At 35.8% G+C, this 25,280-nt stretch overlaps 1 protein-coding gene across 1 annotated transcript in view; it reads right to left on the minus strand.

The window, feature by feature from the left end:
- Window positions 1-17,039: 17,039 nt before the first annotated feature.
- VSTM2A (V-set and transmembrane domain containing 2A) overlaps window positions 17,040-25,280 on the minus strand; it is a gene marked incomplete at its 5' end in the record, with an annotated part of 18,022 nt that continues 9,781 nt past the window's right edge. The window contains one exon of the mRNA XM_009701960.1: window positions 17,040-17,632. Coding sequence (XP_009700262.1) covers window positions 17,556-17,632 — 77 coding nt within the window. The remainder of the gene's footprint in view (window positions 17,633-25,280) is intronic.

A 25,280-nucleotide genomic window follows, 5' to 3' on the forward strand; every position in this document is an offset into this window, starting at 1 on the left:
GTAAATAATGAGTTAGAAAAACCTTCGCCATATAGTGCATACTCTGTTCATTGAACCATTTCTAGTCTAACTGTACATGTAGATAGATACAGAAATAAAAGAAAAATTTAGAGCAGTCAATGGATAGGTGCTGTTAAGCCATTGTATTTCACAAAGTACAAATAAACTGTGCTGATTGTATTTTTTCTGGATGACGGTTTTTGAAGTAAGATTTTTTTCCTCTTCTTTTGAGTTTGACATACTGAGTAATTTTAATAAATATTCCAATAATTTAGGATTATTTTATGTAAAATCTATGTGTTTTTTAAGGTAGAAGAACAAATTGTTATAGCTGTTTTTTCAGGTGGTAAACTTCATTGATTTTTATTAACAGTATGTTGGTATTACAACTGATTTGGATTCTTCACCAGTTAGAAGTAAGCAAGCTAGTAAGCAACACTGAGTTTCCATAATATATATAGTTGGGTGCTGTCAGTGAAGGTGATGCAGCTTTATGCAGGTACATGGGTAGGTACTGTATGGCCAAGAGCTATAGGTATTAATTTAGTGTTAAACAAATATCCACTCTTTCTGATCTTAGAATTAGGGGGACGCTGATGGAAAGAAGTCATGCCTGCCACCTCAACGCTGAATGTTGAAAACTCGGTTTGTTTTGGAATGGGTGCTGTACTATTGTTGTCAGAATGAGTCAGTATTTTCAAAGTTACCATAAGGCAGTATCTTAATGCCATAATAATTTTCTAACCTTAAAGCAGGAAATAAGTACAATATCTTACAAATAAGTGGTAAATGTTTCCTCTTAAATAGTGATCTGTCTAATAAATTGTAAGCCATAAAAGTAAAATATCAAATAAAATGAAAGCTTCTGCCTATTATTGATTAATAATTTTTCCTTGGTGCTCTCTGTAAGAGTAAAGGCAGTGTACTGACCATTATTCGAAGTTAGCTACTTAGTTTGTGTACATTTGAAAACTTATTCTTGCCTTTTCACCTTAATGTGTTGATGTCTTCTGTTTTAAACTGCTGTGAAGGTGTTGCAGAATGTTAGTAGATATTTATAATTTAGGTGAAATGTGGATAAAATTCAGTGCAGGATAAAGTGATTCTAATGTATATTTTGTAAAGTACATTAGGATTGCATAAGAGAAAGGACTATATGAATTTAAATCATCATTGTTATTAATAGAAAACTTTATTAATAAAGAAAGAAAAATAAAGAAGTGATAAATTGCCAATGATAAACTGTAAGATAGCCAAATTGGATACTAAAGGCAAATTTACCACCCTGGAAAGCAACCAAAGACAGTTCATGATCTTATTCAGTGAAAAGCTTTGTGTTACTTCATCTCAACAAAGTATAGGAAAAATATTATATAGAGGAAAACTTTCCATGTGAGAAATTAAGTTGAGAGATTGGTAGATTTGCACAGTTACACAAAGTGAGTTTTAAAATGAAGGAATTAGTATTGCTTCTATGTGCATAAAAATGGAAGATTATGATTGTGTCTACATGAAAAGTTCAACTGGATTTCCATTGCTCAGCAAAGTCTCAGTTCATCTTGAATGCACATGAAAAAAATTCTAGAATCCATTCCAGACCAAAATCTTGTCAGAATAGCCAGCTTGATGTTGGCCAAGGATATATCCTCTAAACAAGTAATGTGGAGCAGAATGCTTGCTGTTGGGAGATAAAACTATGGAGACAAAACTTTCATCTTATGATGGAGATAAAACTTCTTTTATTTCATTTTTAAAACTTTCCAGGGGTCAGAAAACCTTTAAAGTATTTCTCTACTTCTTGCTATCTTTGTAGAGACTGGCAAGTTTCTCCTCTCAGTTACCTATCTAAAACTAATTCTAAATAATGCAGGGGACAGAATTAGAAAGAGAATTTGAATCCAAGAAAAACTGTTCACAAATGAAAGCTGATACTTGACTGGAAAAATAATGCAAAAAAGCAGAACAGAACATGATTTCAGTACAACTATAAACTCCAATGGATATAGGACAGAATCTCTGAGAAGCTGAGAGTTGCAGGAATAACAGGGGTGGGAAGCTTTGTCAGAAGAGACAGGCAGAAGGAAATATGGTCACTATAGAGGTTTTGGGTAATATATCAAAAATGTGATAGACAAATAAACAAATCTCCCTTATGAAACCTGTAGGAATAGAAGGAAAGGTTGCAGGTTACTAAAAAAGTCTTAAGAATTCCTGAAGTAGTTTTTTAGACTATATGAAGTTAACAGAGTCAAATAGCTTTGAAGGCCCATTTACAGTTTCACTTGGAGACATCAGGGGGTAATGGCAGTTAGAGAACTTAATACAGTTTTAACACCCGTAGTGGCTCAAGCCAAAGGCCAAGTTGTGTACTGTAACCAACAGCACCCAGAAGTGAAACGATTGGAAAAAGGAGGAGCAGTATGAGGTTGTAACATGCTACTTCTCCCTAATGCTAATTTTAACCTCCACCTATTTTCACTTTAGAATTCTCCTGACTCTACTTGGTTCTATACATTTGTAATCTACAATGAATTTCTCTTCCACAAACCTTTTCAGACTCCCAGTCAACCTATATGAACTTCTAGGATCCACATCAGTTTTGGCAAGGTCTTTTGCATCTACTCTTGTTTGTCTTAAAACCTGTTCATACTGGTTTAACTGGACACCTCCTGTTTCCTGCACTAGAAAAGACAGAACAATTTCAGTCCATCTTACTTTATGCCACTCGTAGTTTTATTTTTGTCTAACATACCTCCTTTCAGTTTTCCCTTTTCCACAAGGAAAAGTGGCAAGTGACTTTATAGTTCAGTGTACAGAAATCATACATAGATACATTTTCTAATGAGATAAAAATATATTTAGAAAGTGTTAATTTTTTCTAGTATGTGGGGCAAACTTAAACTACAATTAATTGCATGGTGTGATTATCAATTTAGCACGCACCAAAATAACTGGAGATGTGACATATTCATAGAGACTTAGCCAGATCAATATACTTATGTTGATTTTATTGGTAGTATGTAGAGTTTTATGTGATAATTTCTGTTCCTTTTACCATGTAGAACTGAGCAAGTGAAGAAGAGTACTTTATCTCGTCTTCGTGTGTTACATAGTTTAACTAGTGCCACAGAACTGGATTAAGTACAGAGGCAGTTAATTGTTGGGCTAATAAACTTTCTCATCAGATAAACTAAAATATTTTTGGTTTCATTTTTCTTCTGTTCCAAAGCATTGGTAATAAGTTTATTGTTATCACAATTTTCCTTATCTTCTGCTTTTTTCCCCTTTGCCACAGAACTACTAATCTTTTTTTTTTCCTATTTTACACAGTCTGAACTCTTTCCTCTTACACGTTTTCACCCTTGTCTGTATAAGGCTGTTTCAGTGATTTCCCCCATGCTATTTAACACTGTCATTATTGTTGCTCAGAATGACTTTGAAGAAAAGTTGAACCTCATGTTATAGCAGTATGGGAGGCAATTCACAATGCCTGCCATTTGCCACTACAAAATCAGCTTCAGAACAGATTCTAAGAGGAGAATTTGGCACTGAAAAACCTCCTATCAGCTAAAAAATTCTCTCTTATAATTGTTGAAATCCCTTGCCTAGCCAAGGAAAAACTGTGGCCCAAATATATAGTCATTCAAAGACCTAAGAATTTGTGTTTTCAAGACTAAATTCTAAATGTAACCAGTTCCCTATTTCTTCTAAATGCCCTTTCTTGGCTAGTGCTATTTTGGGGGTTTAGTGACCATTTAATTTGGTCAATGCATTAGTTGAAAGACTTAAAATATAATTCTTTCTCATGTGTTTCCTCTTCTCATAATGAATAATGAAGGAATTGTTTTATATTGACAAGGTTCCCTTATTGATAAAAAGCTCCAGCCTCTAGCTGGCTTTGGAGCTCCCTGTTCTCCAAATCTTAGTCCTTGAGAGACTTCTAGGCAGTTTTAGTGTTGCTACTCTCTCATTTTTTAAAGGCAGTTTTCTAAGGGAAAATAGCCTTAATTTCTCTCTCTGACCTAATGCTATCTGTCTGTCTTCTCACCCCAGCTCCCCATGCTAAGGAGCCTTACTCATTTCCATCTGGGGACAAATATTTCTAGCCAAGAGACACATCAAAGCTTCTTCTTCCCTTTTCTATTTCTTCCTTTCCACAAGAGACATAAAGAACTGCAATGAAAAATAAATGCATGAATAAATAAACATTCAGAAGACCCAACAACAAATCACCCTGAAGGAGACCAGTGCAGGGAAGGAAACTGAAAAGAACCATCGTCCTTATCAGCAGTCAGTGTCAGGCAGTGATCAGGGAGACACTAGCTCCTTTGAGGCAGTCAGCCTAGTATGTGGCAAGGATTTCTGGATAAGTACTGTTAGCTTCTGTGATAGTTGTCTTTGAAGGTTGTGTTTCATAGATGACCAGTTTGTTGATCAACTTCTATTATATACCTTCTGCGATTTAACTTTCTGCATTTTAACATCAGCAACTTTCTTGAGAAATTGTAAAGAGACATTGTAATGGGATAAAGAGCACTGCTTTTTTTCTAAAGTTGTTGTAACCTAACGTAAGGAAACAAGAAGTCAGAACCTAAGAGACCTTCTACATTTGTGGCTTAGAGCCAAGTGGTCCAAAACTCTTACATGGACAAAGGAGGATGTTGCCTGTTTTGTTGCTAACAGGGTGGGAGTTAGATCAATCTGACATTACACCTGAATGCAAATTCCTGGACTGTTTAAGCAATGCCTACATTTTAGGTTTTGCTCTAACCTGGAATGAACCAGCTAGGAAGATCTAGTTTAGGAAGTGTCTCACATATGACTTCGAGTCACTTGCCTCTGAGAACCAATGCTGCACTCAAAAACATTTAGCAAAATCCTTAGATACAACCAGAAAGGTTTTGTTGAAATTAGAGTCACTCACACATCATCCCATGCGTTCTACAACAGAGAATATGTGAGAAGACTGTCATTTTTTTTTTCTTTTTTCATTCCTCTTTTCCAGAACAAGGAGAGCTGCAATGGGTTGGTCCCCCTCCTCAGTGGGACAGGGAAGAAGAGGAAGAACAGGAATGAGAAAAATTTTGGATCAAGATGGAGACAGGAAGATCACTTACCAATTACCGTTGTGGGCAAAACAGACTTGATTTGGGTTAAATTCATTTACTAACAATCAAAATAAATATGTAATTACTGATTTGGGCATTGGAAAGGAAAGAATAATAAACCAAATGTTTACACACTTAGGGAAAACACCTTTCCTTCCCTTTTTTCTGTGCTTAACTCCAAATTCCTCTCCTTCTTCCTTGTTAGTGCCATCGGTTACACTGAGTCCCTTCAGTGAGGCAACAAACCATGCAAGGTTGTTGGGAGGGGAATTACAGTCAGTACACAGTGGTTTCCTTCTCCCACTCCTCACTTATCACTTTTTCCCTCTGCTCTGGTGTGGGCTCTGCATGGGCTGCAGTCCCTTCAGGGATGTACCTGTTCTTCCATGGAGCACCTCCTCTGACCTTGGTGTTCCCTTTGTTGTTTCTTCCTCCTTTTTTCCCCACCATTGTCTGATCTTTCTTAAAAATGTTTTCCCAGAGGCACCATATATATGGTTGATAAGTTCAGCTTTGGCCAGCGGTAGATCTGTTGTAAAGCCAGCTGGAACTGGCTGTATCCAGCACAGGGCAGTCCCTCACCTCTTTCCACAGAATCCACTGCTGCAGCCTCCAAACTACCAAAACCTTGTCATTTAGGCCCAGTCTGAGAGCAAGGGAAGTAATGTCTCCTTATGTAATAAGAAGACGAAAACATGAAAGAGAGATTAGGTATTCTTCTATATGCCCTAGGAGTCTATTGTCCTACTCTGCCCTTACAGTGCTGCTGCCCTTTGCAGCAGCAATTCCAGTTATTCCACTTATCCTTTCCTCCCTCTCTCAGAATTGACCTGTATTTTCAAAAGTAAATGGAGGTTGTTTGTTCTTAGTTTTAGTGAGTGCCACACTGGTGATGTTTTAAATTATCTGATCTTTTACAATGCAGAAAGAGTGTTTTAGTAAATTCTAATCAGGCCTCTTCAAGCTGGCCACTCAAAAGCAGACTATAATTTAAAGCTTTGCTTTTTTTTTTCCTTAATGCCAGTCCTCTGTAATCTGGACAAACAAATACTATTACTGCATGACTCTACATGCAGTTTCAACAGGCAGTAGGTTCTTTGAACCAGTGCAGCAGAGGAAAGCATCTGAGTTTGGGTTGGGCTAGCTTCACTCATTCCATTATTTTTTAAAAAAAGTGAGTGTGTCTTACAGTTTATGAATACTTAGAATTCCAGCGTGGTACTTCAGTAATAAAAATCAACAGGATGTGGCTGATGCAGGAACCAGATATTTTTAGGTGCAACTCCTGAAGTGGGATTTAATTCTAAATCTTCTCCGCATTTTTATTTCTGAAGCTGTTTGCCAGGCTTGAATGATACATGATTAATAATTGAGCACATCATATTTATACATTCCTTTACAATAGATGCATGAGAAGAAAACAGAAAATTAAGGGGGCAGGGGAGGAAAAGGATTAGCATCTCAGGATACTAAAAGGCAAAAAAGTGCTTCCATGGTAAATGCTGCAGGAAAGGCATGAGTTGGTAGAGATGATAATTTTTCTGCCAATCTACCTGTGTTATATCTTCATGTATTAATTTCTACATTCCTCCATTTTCATACATCGCCCTTTCTCTCTTGCTCAAGTGAATCAATGGCAAGATTGTTGTACCTGCATCAGGATTAAGGCTAGACTGCTTATTTCTGCTAAAATATGTCCTGCATAGTGAAGATAGGAATCAATTTAAAAGTCAACACAAGGTATGTTTCTCCTAGATAGGGTACTGTGTAGTTAGCAGTATGGCCCAATGTCTTTGGCTGAGTTGACACTTCTATGTTTTCCTGGTATGTGACAATTATTAGCTTGTACTTCCACCCAGACCAAAATAATACTATCAATAACAACTTAATTACAACATCTTATGAATTTAAAAATCAAAAGTCTCAGTTACACTGCCTTAAAGTGCTAGTGATAATGCTCCACTTGTGATACATTGAAGTAACCACTACATCTAACTTTCTTCCCACTAAGAACTACGGGCAGTAAATTTGTTTTAAATTCATGAACCACTACAGTCTTTCTTTTGGAGCTTGAAAAGTACTGCAGAGAAGGCTATGAAAAAATCCTTGTTTTTCACGGTTCTCTTCAAAAGACAGCTCTTCGGGTGTAGGAGTTATAGTGCAAAAAACTTGAAAATCTTGAAACAAGACTTTATTGTTGGGGAAGTTTAAAAGGGCGTACTACAACTTTGTAGTGTTAGCTGTGGTCGTGGTCCGATCCATGTTCTCAGTCAGAAAAATCTCTGAAATCTCTGCACTCTTCATTTCTGCAGCATGTAATGGGGTCCACTTAGTTCAGTATTTAGTGTTCATTAGTAGCCATATCTATCGGCTTCTCAGAGATAGGAAAAACAAATCTCATGGAATAATGTGTTCATAGAATACTATGCCTAAAGGTTACTTTATTCCTTACAACCAGTAGATGTTTGTTACCTTCAGTCTTGAAACATGAAGATTTATATTAATAGAATCATTTCATTTGGGAAAAACCTTTAAGATCATTGAGTCCAATCGTTAACCTAACACTGCCAAGTCCACCACTAAACCATGTCCCTAAGCACCACATCTACATGTCTTTTAAATACCTCCAGGTATGGCAACTCAATCACTTTCCTGAGCAGCCTGTTCCAGTGCTTGATGACCCTTTAAGTGAATAAATTTTTCCTAATATCCAATCTAAACCTCCTCCGACGCATCTTGAGGCTGTTTCCTCTTGTTCTATCACTTGTTACTTGGGAAAAGAGACCAACCCCCACCTCGCTACAACCTCCTTTCAGATAGGTGTAGGGAGTGATAAGGTGTCCCTTCAGCCTCCTCTTCTCCAGGCTAAACAACCCCAGCTCCCTCAGCCGCTCCCCATCAGACTTGTGCTCCAGACCCTTCACCAGCTTCATTGCCCTTCTTTGGACACACTCCAACACCTCAATGTCTTTCTTGTAGTGAAGGGCCCAAAACTGAAAGCAATATTGGAAGTGCAGTCTCACCAGTGCTGAGTACAGGGGAATAATCACTTCCCTAGTCCTGCTGGTCACACATAAACACGAGCCTTTTAAAACAATTCTTCTACTAGATTTGTGGATTTTATTATTATCTTCACAACTGTCCAGTTTCACTTGGAATTTTGCTATCTATCTGAAGTACTCATATAGTTACTTCTCAGGATACAGTGGTTTCATCCATCACAGCTCCATTTTGAGGTAGGGCTCTATCTCACTGCCATGTTCTGGTATTGGTGGTGTCAGTCATAAGGAGTCCAAACCTGCATGTAGTATTCCTCAGCAGCATACAGCAGAAACATGTGTCATGTCATTTTATTATTTTCAGAGTTTATTATGTATTTTGTTCATATATATCACAATATATTTTCTGCTTGTTTACCTATTAACCACTACAATAGTGTTTTCATTGATTCTGTCACATTGAGCACCAGTCTTTCTCTGGAATGACTACAGTTAGTCAAGAAACAAACCATTCCAGTGTTAGGTTCAGATTTGTTAAGACCTTGCCTATGTATTGAACCTTCAAAATCGATACTCATGCGAATATAAGTGTCTCTGGAAGAGCCCTCTTCAGTAGATGGAACCTGAACAGAGCAAAGGAGGTGCTGGCATATTCATCCTGCCTTCCCAGTGTTCTGTTCTTCCATTGGCATAGCTTCACCTACACTAGGTGCTAGTTAATCACAAGATCTTGTGCCAACTTCCTGAATGACATTCCTTTGAAATCCCCCTAGATGGCTGGGTTTTTTTGGATGACCAGACATAACTGTGAGTGTTTTAAAACATATCTGCCACTCCACCTGTTTGTTACCACCCTACAGCGAGGAAGTCAGAGCCCTCAAAGCTGACCTGGTGAAACAGATTGTGCAAGTGCTTCTCATCCACTTCAGCAATGCTGTATGGCTTAGTAGCTTAAATTGCGGAAACAGAATACAGTACAGAAATCCATCATAAAATGAGGAGAAATAGGGTATTTTAGAATTTTGCAATGGAAATATTTCAAGTAGAGCCTCTATTGTGGCATATGGGATGGCAAATCTTTCTGAACACTATCTCAAATATGACATATATAACAAATCATCTTACAGAATAACTTGATGTCTTTCTTTTCCTAAGGAAATGTTTAGCCTAGTTTTATTTGTCTAGTGAAAATACTTGAAGACTGACATACTTCTATACAACTGTCTGTGGTTTTTTATGTGCTACATATTTCTGAAGACTACCAAAAGCCTAGTCTGATGAAGAAGAAAAAGTGGCTAATGAAAAAAAAAATCACTGCATGTATATATTTCCAGGGCAGACATTAATATTACTGCTGGCAACTACTGATCAGTAGGAAAAGTGTGAAGAAAACACAGTCATCCATCTGCTTCATCCATCTGCTGAAAAAAAAGAACCTGTTACCATTAGCAGGTCTGTCTCTGTAATTCTGTGAGTTCTGTGTTTGTCTCTCTTCATGACTTTATAGTTAACCACACTAGAGAGCATTTAATTTACCAAATTACAAGCAGCTCTAAGGTTGTTAGTTTCTGAAATAAATGAATAATAAAACATAAATTCCCAGATGTCTCCTTAAAGTTCGCGATGATAAATCAGTGACTTTTTAATGCGTACAATAAAAGAGTTTGGTTAAGTATTAGATATACTTGATAATTTATGTTTCATATGATTTTGGATGAGGATTTTGGCCTAATGTGCTGCTTTTGCTTCTCTCTATTGGCTTATATTCTATTTAAATGTTGACATACCTTTCAAAAGTGAAAGCAATAAAGTTGGGCTGTAAACTTCCGGTGAAATAGTATTGTCCAAGTCCATCTGTAGAGGTTATTGCTGAGGAGAGTAGTTTTCTTGAACTTCCATATTAGAAGTGTCAATCACAAACATAGAAATTGAGGGAGACTCCTGAGGAATTTTGTTCAATACTCTGTTTTTCAGTATTGTATATTTTATTTGTCCTATGGGCCTTAGAAAGGGAACAACTTTTCTAGTTAGACAAATCCCATCCAGAGGTGGGAGCAGCCTATATCTAGCAGCTCCTTCTGTGATGGGTGATGAGATCTCCAGTACGTATCAGGCATTCAGTATTTCTAGAATTCAGACAATGCTAGATATGCTGCTCATGTGCACAGTGCCGCTGTGTAAACTCAGTAGGTTCTGTGCTTTGCACAGGATTTCAAGCAGTATTGTATACATTACTTCTGCCGCAGCACATGCATAACAAGTCCTTTCAGAAGGAAGGTCCAAGAAGTATATTGGAAAGAATAAAGGCAAAGATCAGATCACCATCACCAGGATCACTCCAACAGCTTTCTCCTGGCCATCTCCTTTCCCCAGTATTTACATACCTGATTAGAATGAACTCCAGGCCAGGAGGTTTTTGTTTGTTTGTTTTTCAATTAATGTAAGTAACTTTTGACACATACACAGCTTTAAACTGCTATTGAGTCACTTTTTAAGCCTTTTCTGTTATCGAGTGCTAAGAACTATTTTTTTAAAAACAATCTACAATACTGACGACATTATGTAAACATCTCCTTAGTTTTTAAAAGAAAATTGGCTAAGCTACATAATAGGATTTTTCTGCTATAAAACTAAAAATAGTCCAAAAAATCATTTTTTAGGTATAGACAATTATTGTTGTGTAATATATGTGCATCTCCTGAGTGCCCTCATCACTGATAATCAAGTGTAGGGCAGTGATGGTGGAGGGGAGGCAGCTGACAGTCTCTTCAGGGTTGCCATTGTGCAGTTGCAAAAGATAGACAAAACCTTTCCCTGTTCAAAGCCCTAATTACAAGACCTTCTTTCAGATCAGTTAAAAGAGTTGTAGCTTTGGAAGACAAACCTTTGCATTTTACTAGAGAAATTGTATTTAATTTCGTTGAGTGTTTCACCTTATTGCAGAGCTGAACTATCAATGTCATTTTTTACAGAAGCAATTTGGTTTGGTAGTCCCTGTAAAGATCCTTCATTGTTGGCTGTTGTGGAGAAACAGAAAGAACCACGCCTTCTGTTTTCTGTCTCTTACACAGGAATCCAATTAGTAGGTGAAAAAGCTAGGATCCACATTTCCATGTCTTTTTTGTCAGTACTTAGTCCCATTGAGGCGATGTCACATATGGACAAAAGTAATATGTCTCATGCCTGATTCACCAAAGAAAAAGACTTTGAGGTGGTTTAGTAAATATGTTGACATTTATTTTTAATAAAGTGTGAATTTCTCCTTTTCTGTTATGGTGAATAAGCAACATTTTTGAAACCTGAACCATTGAGTTAACATCCAAAAACCGAAGTGTATTGCAGGTGATAACAAAATTTGGCATGTATTTTTTTAAACAATATAGTTGCCGATGATTTGAAGGGTGTTAAATCATTTGATATTGAAAACAATCAGCAGCAATTAACATAATCTTCTATCAGAAGTAACAAAAGAAGTCATCATCTCCTTCCTTCTCAATTTTATACACAAGGATTTCACACATAATATGTATAACTTTGCTTAAAAATTTGAACCCCGTATAATATAAAGTCATAGTTATAAAAGTCTTTTTAATAAGGAATGTTTGAGACTGCTTCTTCAAAGATGTAAATTAAATAGTTTATTTTAAGCAGCTAGTTGTCAAATTCAATCCTCTCTCTTGTTTTTCAAGTTCATGGTGTATAAAATGAGGAAAGGAATTAATAGTCTATTATGTACATTTTGGCTTCCTTATGAGCTGTCACTGTAAATAGTCTCATAAACACACAAGACCTCTTTCTGTGCTGTAATGTCAATGTAAAGGAGCATTTCAATAAGTGAAAATTTCATTTGCTCCCATCTGAAGGCCCTCTGTACTGTCAGCATGATATAATTGGAATTAAATCCAGAGTATTTATAACTGTATGGATAAGAATGGGTTACAAAAAAACTTTAAAAGAAAATCCCATCAAAAACCTTTTTTTGATTAAAGCATTTGTCATATCTTGAAACTTTTGAGAGATTATTAGTTTGTGATATTCTTCCAGACTTGTTTATGGCTTTAATAGTTGCCATTCCTTGTAATACTTATAACAGTATGGAAAAATATTCTGAGTTGCAAGTATTTATCATTTCAAAACTTAAACCAATCTGTCACTGGTCATTACAGGAAAAATGACTGCATTTGTGAAACTTACAGAAGAGTCCTGTCCTTAGATGTTGGATGACAATTAACTGAGAACACTCAGAGCTGGGAAGTCAAGCCGAAACACAAAATAATTTCTCTGTTGCTCTTTCCCCATAAACCTATGAGCAGAGATATTTTGAGGTGACATGTCACTGTAAACATTTAGATATTTATTAAATGAAAAGATTGGGTTTTTTCCCATGGCTTCTTGCATAACAAAGATGACATTATTTTGTCCTCTGTCACCTTGTAAGAAGTAACTAGTAAGAAATACAGCATTGTCTTGCTTTTTAGATTGAAGCATTGATAAAAAAAGAACAGCACAAAAAGGAGAAAATTGAGTAAGATTGCAGTTACACTTCACTCTTAAGAAAGCACACTTCTTTTTCTTTGCAAGTAACTACCAATTTATTGTGATTCATTATTACAGACAAATTTAACTTTCTTCTTGCTATTGTCTTCCTCTGTTGTTTAGATGAAAAGCACTAGGAAAATGATGTATAATCTTTCAACTATGTGAATGTATGTGCAAACTCTATGACTGTGAAATCAAATAAATCAATATTAGGAACCATTTATGGTGACTTACATTAAGCAATTTACTTTTTGCTTAGCATTGTTTAGCTAAGCTAATCATGGAAGATTAACCTTTAAAAATTTATATTGCAAACTATGTTGATCCCATTCTTGGTTCTTAATTCTTTTAGCTCTGTAAACTACATTTGACATTTACCAATAGTAATGTCATGGACAAATTTTCCCCCATCCTGCAAATAACAAAGATTTGCATTGTTTACTCTTCCTTTTTTGGGGGGAACGAGTTGAAGACTGGCAGTAGTGCAGTCTTTTTTTTTAATTTTAAATAATGAATTAAATTATGACATCACTGTAGAGATCATTAGAAGTTAAATGTTTAACTCTGAAAACTATTAAGCAAGCATTCAAACTTTTGCAATGGCCACTGTTTCCTCATTTTATTTGAACAAAGCAAAAATACTTTAAAGAATTAATGTGAGAAAAACTTGTTCTAGGGTATGTTATGGTCCTAAGTCACAGCAGCACTGAATTATGTGCATAGGCATGAACCTCCAAGCAGTCCTATTGCTTTTGCTGTGATGCCTTATATGTTTATAACTACTTCTGATGTTTGCCTTCAGTTAATGCTGTAATATAAATATTCAATATTGAGAATGAAAAAGAAATAACAATAATTCATGACAGATTCAGTGTTTACCATTCAAATTTTCTAGTACCTTTCTTAACAGTTCTGAGGAACAAACAGTCAATCATAAACTAGTCTGCCAAGTTTTTCTAAATCTATGGTCTGAGGACCATCGTGCTCCATAAATTTCTTCGAAGAATCTACAAAAGGCAATTAAGAAAGGAAAGTTCAAACACATTATGCAGCAACTCGCATGCAGGAAGTTCCAGAGATTAAAAGAATATTGGTAACCATTGAAAAGGAGGAGAATTTAAGGGACAGGCTCTGTAGCAGTACTAATCCTTGACAGTAGTACAAAAGTGCTACAGATCTTTTTTTCATGTAATACAAAAGCTGTCATTGACATTTAATAGAGTTGGAATATGTTTGTTTTAGCTTCACAAGACATGGCATCTCAAAGTGTGAGAGCTGTATTTAGATGGTATATAGCTTGAAATACAAAAATGTTTCGTACTTACCCATGTTTACTCTTCTATTAAAAACAAAAACTGTTGAGACAATCTGAAGAAAGTTGCATATGCAGTGAGGCCTTGGAGACACCAAGTAAAGAAGCATGACTCATGTAAATGACCAACTCAAAACTAGACTTTTTTTGTAGAAAGGTTAAGGACATTGGGTTTTGAGAGATTTTGCTACTGATAGATGTAAGTTGCCCTTTTAGACACTCAATGGAGTGTTTAACTCCATAATCCCATAATTCAATGGAGCTTTAAAGGATATAATTAAGCCATCTTTTTCTCTCTTAGTGTTAAATCCAAACTAGAACTGGGCCAGAGGAGAAAATGGCAGTAGTTCCATTCTGATACCAAGTATTATTTATAACTATATTCTTAGGAAAAAGGGGAGCTACTGCAGCTTAACTTCTGTTTCAGGAATTTACTCGAACTTCAGGTAGATTCCTGATTTGAAGAATGGCTCTTAAGGCAGCATAGAATTTAGAAATGCAATACTTGCTCCTGTTAGAAGATGCTAATGCATCCACACAAACTGACAGAAACTGAAAAACTAGGCTCTCAATCTGTGATCAGAAGGGCTGGATGAGCCTCATCTGAAGAATTTGGGTTTATTATCTCAGGGACGGGGAGAAGGAGGACAACTACTGCATCCCATTACCATCTCATGCAATCTTTAAAGGCTTTTCAAAAGTTCTGTACGTTCCTTTTGTCCATTTTTTGCTGACACTGTTGAAGAACAATAGCAGATCACAATATGGCACTTTCTTTGCTAATGTCTTCTGAGTTGCTGTAACACACTGGTCCAAGTGGTCTAGAATGCTGCTTTTAATTTCAGCTGGTTCTTTAATCTTACTTCCTAGTACGTGGTGATTCATATCTAAGCAGCTAACAGCATAAAGCAAAACACAGTATCAGTTTAACATAATAATCAGAGGCTAACTTTAACAATGTGAAGCTAAACTGCTTCTGAAAAATGCCATATGCCACTGCAGGTTGTCTATATGACTATGTGCATACATGGAATATTCATACAAGATACATGTATACAGTAAACATATGAAACATGTGTGATGTTAAGCATTTGGTTCAGGTTAAGATCAATGGAAACTGAGGTTTTCGAACTCCACATGGGATATTCTTATAGCATTGAGTCATAGATATCTGTTTCATGGGGAAAATGTAGCCTTTCCTCTAGAGCTCTGAAAGTTTGGTTCCATAGGTGTGTTCAGAAAATAAGACTTCAAAAAGCTCTGGCTCTTTTTGATCCACAATATTGGTTTTGATTCAGAACACTTAAATGGTGACTGTTTCTATTTTCTTTGTCAGTAGGCTGATAAACTGTTATTACTATGGAGCAAAACCTTTTCAATACACAATATTCCTAGTGGGTCATTAATTTTATGTTGAAATGAAAGAACTTTTTCCCTTTTCCTCCTGACAGTTACATCTGATTTGTTTGTATTAGACCAAACCTGTACTCTGTTCTCTTTATTACTCCTAGGACTTTTCTAAAACCAAAGAAAGACTGACTATTGTCAGTTAAGCTTATAGTACAGAAGATACAGTTAAGGGAAATAAGATTTGCACAAATATGTTATCCTCTTCCAAAGCACTGGTGTTTTACCCTTTGATTCTATGCTATTTCTTCTTTCTCCTTTGAAATTAATGGGGGAAGACTTCGGACTTATGGGCATTTTGAAATAAAATGCTAGACCTGTAGGCTATGGACTGGTGAGATATTAAACATACTTTTTTACTTCCTTCTACGTTATTTACAAAATGAGGAGAAATCACATAGCTGACCACACTGCAGCTACTTAATGCTGCTGTAAATAGATCATAATAAGCATGTGGTATATATGATTGTCTTTGCTGATAAATGAAAGGGTATGGATTGTTCAGCATCAGTGGAAGGAGGGGAACATGAAAAAAACCTTCCTGATTGCAGCTGCAAATGGTAGCAATTTTTCCTTCCTGCATTAATGAATGTAATTCATGTAATGCATATTACTTCATTCAACAGCAAAATTCTCACATTCAGTTCACAGACATAAAGTATTTTAATTAGGAATATCAATGAGCAATGACAATCCACTTCCAGAAAAAGCACAGAAAGATGCTTCTTTGGCCATGTAGAAGGAGCTGTGATGCGAATATAGTTTTCCAGTGTAATAAATTTACTTTCCTAAAACTCTTTACCAAAACAATATCCTTTAAGCCATGTTCTGTTTTCTTTGTCTATTTTCCCTTTCCAACCTTCCTTTACACGCAGTATTTGACTGCAAACTTGCATTTTACAATCTCTAGTGATCAAATCACTTCATCCTCTATAAACATCACAAATTAAAAGAGCTTTCAGCATCTGAACTCCAACACAACATACACAAAACTAAAATAATTCATTGTCTAGAGACCATAACAAATTTTAATGTGCATTTACAGAGTAAACAGAGGGCTCAAAGGGGTCAAACCAGTGGAAGTGAAGGTATGTATTACAAAATCCACACAGTACTGAATTACAAACTAAAAAGCGATGTTTTGTCAAAAAAGGAAATAAGGATGTCTAACGGTGGCACGACATATAGATAATATTAAAAACTGACTTGCATGAGGACCAAAGTATGCCTACTCTGAAGTTATATCACACAGACTGTAAGCAATTTACAGAATTTAAGTTAGTTTTGCATATACAGGAGTTGCAAAATCAGAGAAAACACACTGAAATATAGAACGCACACAAAAAAAAAGATGTGTATATATAAACCTCCACGCAATCATCAGGGGTTGGCCTAAGTCAGTAATTGCCACCATTGAACAAGAAACAAACAAAAAAAGACAAGGAAAAAACCCGTAGGGAAAAAAGAATAAATAAATAAAAAAAAAAATCTAAAGAACTCAAAAGAAAAATATCCTTATTTGTTTTCCAGAAACAACATCCCCTAGTCTGCTTAGCTGCTTTGTAGAATTTATTTTCTCCTCCCTATTCCTCATGCAAAAAAAAAAAAAAAAAAAAAAAAAAAAAAAGGCTTTTTTATAAAGTTTTTTGGGGGTCTTTTTGGGGGTGGGGTTGATGTTAAATCACTATGTTTTTTTTCATTATTAGACCTCTGTTTGCTTCCAGGCTGCAACGGTTCTTTCAGCGTAGGAAACCAAATGTCATCCATGGTTAATTCTGTAATACTGATGACTCGCAGGCCAACCCCTGAGAAGTCAAGGATGAGGCTTCTCCTTGCCGAAAGAAAAGGAAACTAGGTCTTGCTGTTACAAAACGTTTGATTACATCACACCAGTTCTCTTCAAATAAAAGATCAGTGATACGCCAAAGAAAACAAGATATATCAAGAAAACATGTGGTATCCTCTTCTTTTTATAATATTTATTTATTTATTTTATTTATTTATCTATCTTTTTCTTTCCACACCACAGATATACAGAGAGAAAGTCAAAGGAGAGATTGAATGTATAGGTATACTACTTACGCAGCCTTTGTTTAAACAACTTTGCTGTCCGCTCCGTGGATTTTACAGGCGATTTGCTCTTTGCTTTAAGAAGAGAAAGTGATATTGGAAAAAGTCAGCACTTTTAGATTAAAGCAAAGCACCCTTCACAAAGCCACAAACAAGAAGCAGGACAGAAAGTCCATGGCTTGTAGCTATCCTCGCACCTGCGGAAGAAGTTATAAGATATTCGCTCATCTTGCAGATTTCCAACGCTCCTTATAAGGCTGTTTTAAACACATACATTTATATATTTAATTAGCTCGCCAGGTTGGCTCTGGTGCCCATGAATGTCTTGGCATGCACTGCAAACAACAACACATACAAAGTATTTCAGTCCCAGGGAGGTTTTTTGTTTTGCTTTGTTTTGTTGTCTGTCTTTTTAAATAACATTATCCAGTGAAAGCATATACCAAGAGGAATGAACCCAAACACCTTCCACCTCAGAGTGTTCTTTACAAAATCATTTCCAGTATCACATTATTGACTGCTAACAAAAAAGTCATCTACTGGTTAAAGAGTGTTTTCTTGTAAAAAACAGGACATACTAGCAAATGGCTATGCTATTTACAAGGGTGAAACAATGCTAAAAGGTTTGGAGTATTTATTTTTAAGAAATTGTATTTTCCTAGATTTTTTTTTTCTTTTTAAAAAGCTATAAAAACATTGCTACATATAATTTTTTATAAAAACATGACTTTATATTTTAAGTATGTTATCAGATTAAAAACATTCAGAACTAGACTAATCAAACTGAAATGTTCGCACACCGAGGACAGGAGTATTTAGATGTCTTACATACCAAGTCTCAGTGTTTGGTAACTCCCTATATCAGAAAGAATTACATTCATCATTTGAAACATATTACTTAAGATGCAAACCATAAATTTAATTTGGTTACACTATAAATGAAAGTTCCAATTATAACAGGTTAATGCACGATTAATAGATTTTATAGCTGTGTTATATACTGGAAAAGGATGAATGTTATTGATGGTTACAGGCATCAATTCTATAACAAAATAATAATGGTGTTATAAGCAGTCCATAATAATGCTGGATTTTTAATAACTGGTTATTTTTAAAAAATCTATTAATCATGTATAAGCTATTTTTGTAAAGAATTTCATATTAAACTGAATGCTGGATTCAATTGCAGGTCCAAAAAGCACATTTATCTTCTCTTCAAGAATACACATAATGAAAGTAAAAAGAACTCAAGGCAAATGCTCATTTTTTAAATTGTTCAGATGTTTACCAATAAAACATTTCTCTGTATCTGCTAACTGTGTTTATAAGTGTAGCAAGAAGGATTTCTGTTCCTGTCTTTAGTAAATTTTTCCCTTCAAAAATGGGGGTTAAACTAAATCCCAGATCTCTGAACACTGCTTCCTTATGTAAATACATGGTGTGAGATGTTGCATACATAGTAGTGGTCGTAAAAGACTCTTAGTCCTCTGTCACATACACGAGATCTTCTAAGTAACAGTGATATTTCAATTATCCATGTGTGAACTGAATTTCTAAATGAATATGAACTTTAACATGGAAACATGTTTCAAAGACATTATGAAGATTTTCAAAGAAGTCCAAGGGAACTCTGAGCTTAGTTCCTACTGAACATAGACAGGAGTGGGAAGCCTACTTTTCTCTTGCCCACCTGATAATGCTAACCTACCTGCACTACACTGCAGTAGTTTGCTGGGCTTCTCAAAACTCTTGTTCTGTATCAGGAACAAGCAAACGCACAAGCAAATGTGCTGTAACTTCTTCCTGTGAGTCACTGTCACAAGCTTGCACCCAAGGGTCAAGTGCAGTTACCGGTTTTGGTTTTATTGCAGCATGGCTTTATTCTCTCTTTTATACAAGGTATAAAATGTGTTATTTGACAGATTTTTATAAAGGCTTTTCTTTCTCTAACTAGGTTAGCAGAACTTAGTTAGGGCCTTTGTTAGTGTTAGATCATTTCATGATGTATTGAATTATTTTCACTCATTTTATTCCATGTAAATATTTTTTTAATTGAACTAGAGAAATACACTGCTCAAGACAATTCTAAAGAGGCCTTTGGAGATACATTTCCTCTGCACAAAATATGTACTATGCAAATAGGGATAAATACTTAGAAGTGTCTCATGGATATTTTTAAAAGAGCTTTTTCAACGGTTAATGGCATTATAATTTGAGAATTTGAAAGCTGTAATGTGTGGAAGAGAAACAGTAAAATACAAAATGCGCTTGACAAACTATTCCACAGTGGGAAAAGAAGCACTATAATACTTGCAGGCAAAGTATTCTTTGATTTTTGTTTTGTTTTGCTTTTTTTCTATATGACAATCTATAGATCCCCAAGTTAGGGGTCTTATATTGCATACACATGATAACCTTTTTATTTATAATGTTCAGTCTCTGTATAAATCACAACCTCCCGCCAATTCATATCGCATGTTCTACATGCATATTCTTCAGCAAACAGCACGTTTGCTTTTCTTTATCTTGCAGGAGATTTAGGTTGGAGTATATGCAGTAAGCACAGGCTAAAGCAATACCGAACACATGAGAAAAATTTAGGGGAAATACAACTAAACCAAGTTCAGCTTCTAGGTGAAGAAAAAGGCTGTTAAGATTATTGGAAATCACTATCATAGGCAGTGGCCTCTGCATGGTTTTGGGAACTGATTATTATATCCTAATGTCATATCAGGTCTCTCTTTACCGGCTTAATAGTTTCCGAAATGCTGTCTAACCCAAACTGATACATTTCCAGTAATGTATCACTCCCAGTAAAATTGACTTGCAATATACAGTGACATATATGACTATTAGGTGCCCTGTCATATTTTCAGTGATTCTTTATGAAATACAATGTACTCAGGTTTCCTTTTTTTCTGGAGATGTGTAAAAGAACTGTATTTGTTGTCTCATGAACCCAAGTATTTCTTTAGATTTTGGAAGGGTGAAAACTGCAAATGTAGAATAATAACATAGCAGAACCAAAGGCAGACTTTTTAGATTTTTTCCTTTTTCTATTCTGTCGTATTTGCTGATATTCTATTATTTGGATTTCCATCTTGATAAAGGATAAGTGACCAGAAATAGTCAGAAATTACCATTTTAACTTCGAATGTAAAAGTCATAAAGTGTTTAAATCAGAGATCTAGTTTCACTATTTTTAGACTTAAGTCAGAGACAAACTACAGATCAGAATCCAAATCCAAATGTCTGAAAAACACAGAGTATCCAAATCCAAGAGTTTTCATGCAGATGTGTTTTTGGTGTACAGTTCTGTCTAGGACCTAAATAGTATCACTGCAACTGTAAGAATGGTAATATAAGTAAAAAACCTGTCAATCTGGCTGTGGATTTGCTAAATTGATTACTCATTTCTCTACCATTTATAACATTAACATAATGAGAGCTAAAAGAAATTTTATTGCAGGTCAAGAACACTGGGCAAAGCTGGACTACAATTATGTTACCCTCAAAGACAGTAACCTGGAAGAAGAACGGTAGTATGTATCCATCTATTATTTCTACATTAGTAGATAAACTCTACTTGATGTGTGGGTCAGGGTTTCTCATGTTTTGACCTAACAACCACTGGGATCCAGTTAAATTCCTCCTGTGAGATGTTAATGCCCATGTCATATCTTTTGTTTCCTGCCACCTACATACATTCAAAAGAGCAAATGTCCACAAAATGCTTAGCCTTCTCCTGTAAACAAATACTGTATTGCCAAAGGCATGCAATCATAAGTTTCTGTGCAGCAGTATGAAAGAGTAGTTCATGCCATTAAACTCTCTGAAACTGTGTTTTATTCAAATATGTGATTTACTTAAATGATACGAAAACAGAGAAAAAACCAATATGATAAATAATTGTGATTTAGTGTTTAAAATAATAAAATAATCTCTGTCACAAATGCTGAACCATATTTCATGGTTCATACTGGATGCACCAAATAGCTAAACAACAATTTTATTCTGTTAATGAGATTAATTTTAGAACATCTAAGTAAAAATAAAGTCAGCAGAAGTTACAAGTTGTTAGTAAACCTTAACTGATCAAAAAACTAGTTACTCATGCCATGCCTGGATGACTATAATCCCTTGTTTCCACTAAGACACTGATCAGACAAAATTTGTGTAAAGATATATGGGATTTTGGGATGCAAGCAGAGAAAAGCAAATGCTGGTTTCATAATTTTGCTTATTTATTTTTCACAATTGGACAAAACACTGATTTGTAAACTAAGCTGCCTTAGGCCCTAGAGTTTTAGCATCTCCTATTTGTAGGAGTACCTTACATGGTTAACCACCTTGAGTCTCAGACAGTTTGCATCTGCAAGAGTTGAAGCTTAGCAAGTTTGGTATTCCTTATGCTTGCTAAGGTTTGGGACATCTCTGGGATGTAATAGCCTCCTGCACTCTAAGCCTCAATATCCATCAGAGCCTCTGAAAACTGGATTCTTACAGTTATGCTTACAATGAGTACTGTATTGTCATATACATAACAGAACAAATCTGTGAATTCAACAGCACTGATTTAATATTTTACTAAACATATAAGTTTAGTGAGAGTATCTTTGAGTTTCCTTTAATGAGTAAGCCTCTAATCAGAAGGGAAGACTAATGCCTGAGTGGAGTCCTGGTTTTGTGCTGACCAGTACAGGAGAAATACAGCCAGTCACATAGAAATCCATGCTAGGTTATCTGTAAGTGTTACATGATGCCAAAATATCCCTACATATATATTGGAGACACATATTCAGCTTGTGCTGAATATGAGTTAATTTTGTTGTACTACTGGTTTCTGAAATCACAGAGGTGTTGAAATCTTGGAAGTTTCATTTTTCAGGAATTTGTGCTGATATTTTCCATCTTTAAGTGCCTGGTTTGCTGCTTTGCAATGCTCAGCTTTGCTTTATAGTGTTAGATTTGAAATACCTTTCTTGTCAGCCCCAGTTGAAACCACACGAAATCATAATTTTGCATTACTTCCATGTAAAGTAAGTAAAAGTTCATGAAATATCTGCCTTAATTTTACTAGGGATATTAATGAACCATAGGATTTATAGGAAGACATTTGTAGTTTTACATCCATAAAGATAGGTGAAACCAAGTATGGTTGATTTTATTTGAAGTTTTATTTGAATATGATTCACACAGATTTTAAAATAAATTCTTCCTCTCTGGCCTACCAATTGCTATCGTTTTTATTCCTGTGAACCGCAGAAATCACAGTTACCTATAGCTGTCCTACACTGCTGGAATATATACTCACAGTCAGGAGAAAAAATTTCCTTCCACAAAGCTAATGTCCCCCTTTCCCTCCTCAGGGGAATTACTTCTCACGTGTGTTTTAAGGCTCAATTACCTGTGTTTGATTTTGGGGAACTGAATGACAAAAGATGAGCAGTAAGTATCATATTCAAGCCTCTTAATGTAGATATTTTGCTTAGGCTTCCAGTCCATTTTTCTCCATTGGCTGTACAGTAGTCAGCCTAAAATCGTGTGAATTGCTAATCACTGTCTTGGGCAAACATACCACATAGGGCAAATGAATTCATCTTACAAGCCAGAAGAAAAGTTCTGAATTTCTGATATTTTTTCACATATTGGAAGAAAACTACTGCTTCCAAACTGATGGAAATTTAGAATAGGCTATGTATTGAATTTCCCTGAAATCTACCTGGACTTTGCGTCCAGCGTGTAGCTCTATTCATCTGCTGTGTGCTCCTTTTCTGCCAGCGATGCCGAGAAGAGCAGGTCAGGAAGAGGGATGGGATCCTAGATAGATGGTTATTCCCTAACTTTCACTAGTTAAGGTGCCCAGGCAAGTAGAAGTGTTCAGTCCTGTCAGAGGGCAACAGAAAGTGACAACTTTCCAACGCTGAGTAGAGTTTTGAGCCACAATAACTCCTGGAGCTCTTTCTGGGCTAAGACGGGTCACAGCCTTTAACTTGTTGGCAGCTACACCTAAAGCCATGTTCTAACACAAATCTGAGATGGAAATACTTGGGAGAGGAAAAGCCTGAGGAGGCTTCAAATATAGGTAGCATGCAGTAAAACGATATTTGGCTTCAGGCAGTGGTCCAGAACAAGCCATAGTAAATCTATAAAAGGACAATAAATAGCAGTATGAAGGGAGAAAGAAAGAAGAGTGCGACTTTGAATGACTTCTGCAGTTTCAAAATGCCAAGATGGGCAGAAGCAGAATTACAAGTACACTGGTGTGAACAAACATGGGATTTTACATTCAGGCCACTTTCTACATCATCCCTTACATCAAACCATATCTAGGGAAATACTTAAATCTTGTTCTTCCTCTGCAACATATCTGAGAGTCATGGTTTTCTTTTTATTTCTTCAAAGAGTGCTGTTGTCCATCTCTTTAACCCCTTGACTAGAACCAGTCTTCCTAATTGGGCCATCATGCACTGTGAAGAAGCTAAAATGATCTCTAATGTCATTCTCAAAGATGAAAATTATCTGACCCTGTCATCCTTTTACCTTGAAGAGGCAGGAGGGAGGGGTGAGATCCTTAAACATATAACTGAAATGGGAAGTGCATAAAGATTTGTAGATTTTCACTGTTCTGATGAAAATAGCCAAAAATCACTGTTGAGTTTGAATATAATTTTTCAGGAAGATTAACTGGATAGTGTAGTTGGCTTAATCCACCCCAGTGTAATTTTTTGCTCTCTCCTATGTCCTTTATCCTAATTCACAACTTCCATTCTCATCAGTGCATTTTCTTCTGTTTTCATATGTAGCTTTGTTTAAATTTTGTTAATAAGTAGTTCAGGACTAAATAATATTTTACATACTAACATGATTAGGAAATCCTGATACAATTTTGCATTGGCTTCATGAGTATCATTCATTTCTGTAGCAGTGATCCTAAGTTTTGTTCAAATGCTTATGCTTCTTGGAAACTTATTTAGGCTGTTCTGGTCTGAAAGTGAGTCTAGCTATTTGGACAGACTGTCCATCAAAAATTCAGCTTCTGGAATTTTAATTTCCCTAGCATTTTCATGTGATACTCTCATAAACAAGTTTAGACTAGTACAGTAGCAGTAAGTTAGATAAGTTAGATACCCATTCGATGAAATTAAGTGTAGATGAATTGTCTCTGCAGGTGAATGTGGGGTAGAGCACGTCAGAGTCAAAATTATTTTTGAACCTAAGGCACACAGCTTTCAGCTTTAGATATACTTACAAGCATATTCCTCCTTCTAGCACCTTAAAACTTTTTTTTTTTTGTGCTAAACTACCAAAAAATTTCATGTGTTCAGCCAAGGATATAGTGAGTTTTTGATGTCTCTGAATTGTTTAGTGGCTGTACAACTATGACTACTTCCACTTCTATATATTTATTATATTGTGGAAGCTTTTTTGTCTTGATACGCTAACTTCCCTGATTGACTTTCTTTTCTTAGGAGAATGATATTCTGCTTACCTGGGGCTCTCAGGCACAAGTGTTCAGGCATCAGCCATTTGTAGCATATATCCTAATTAATTCTCTTCCTCCCTTTAGTTGGTGTTTAACTCTGCAAAGTTTTAAAGTTGGTTTTTTTTTTGTTTTTTTTTTTTTTTTTCTTTACATTGAATATCTCTTCACATGTATAAGTAATACACTGACTTCAGCTGTTTCTATTTCAGTGAGAGAGTACTTTTTGGGAAAAGGGTTGCTAAGAGAGGTGTTTGCAAATAGTCTGTGAAACACCAGTGTCAGCTATTTAAATAAAACTAATGTGAGAAGCAGTCCAATACCCAGCGTCCATTGCAACAGTTAAAAGCTGAGAGGGAAAG

Source organism: Cariama cristata, unplaced genomic scaffold, assembly GCF_000690535.1.
Source record: "Cariama cristata isolate BGI_N322 unplaced genomic scaffold, ASM69053v1 scaffold15136, whole genome shotgun sequence".
NCBI lineage: Eukaryota > Metazoa > Chordata > Aves > Cariamiformes > Cariamidae > Cariama > Cariama cristata.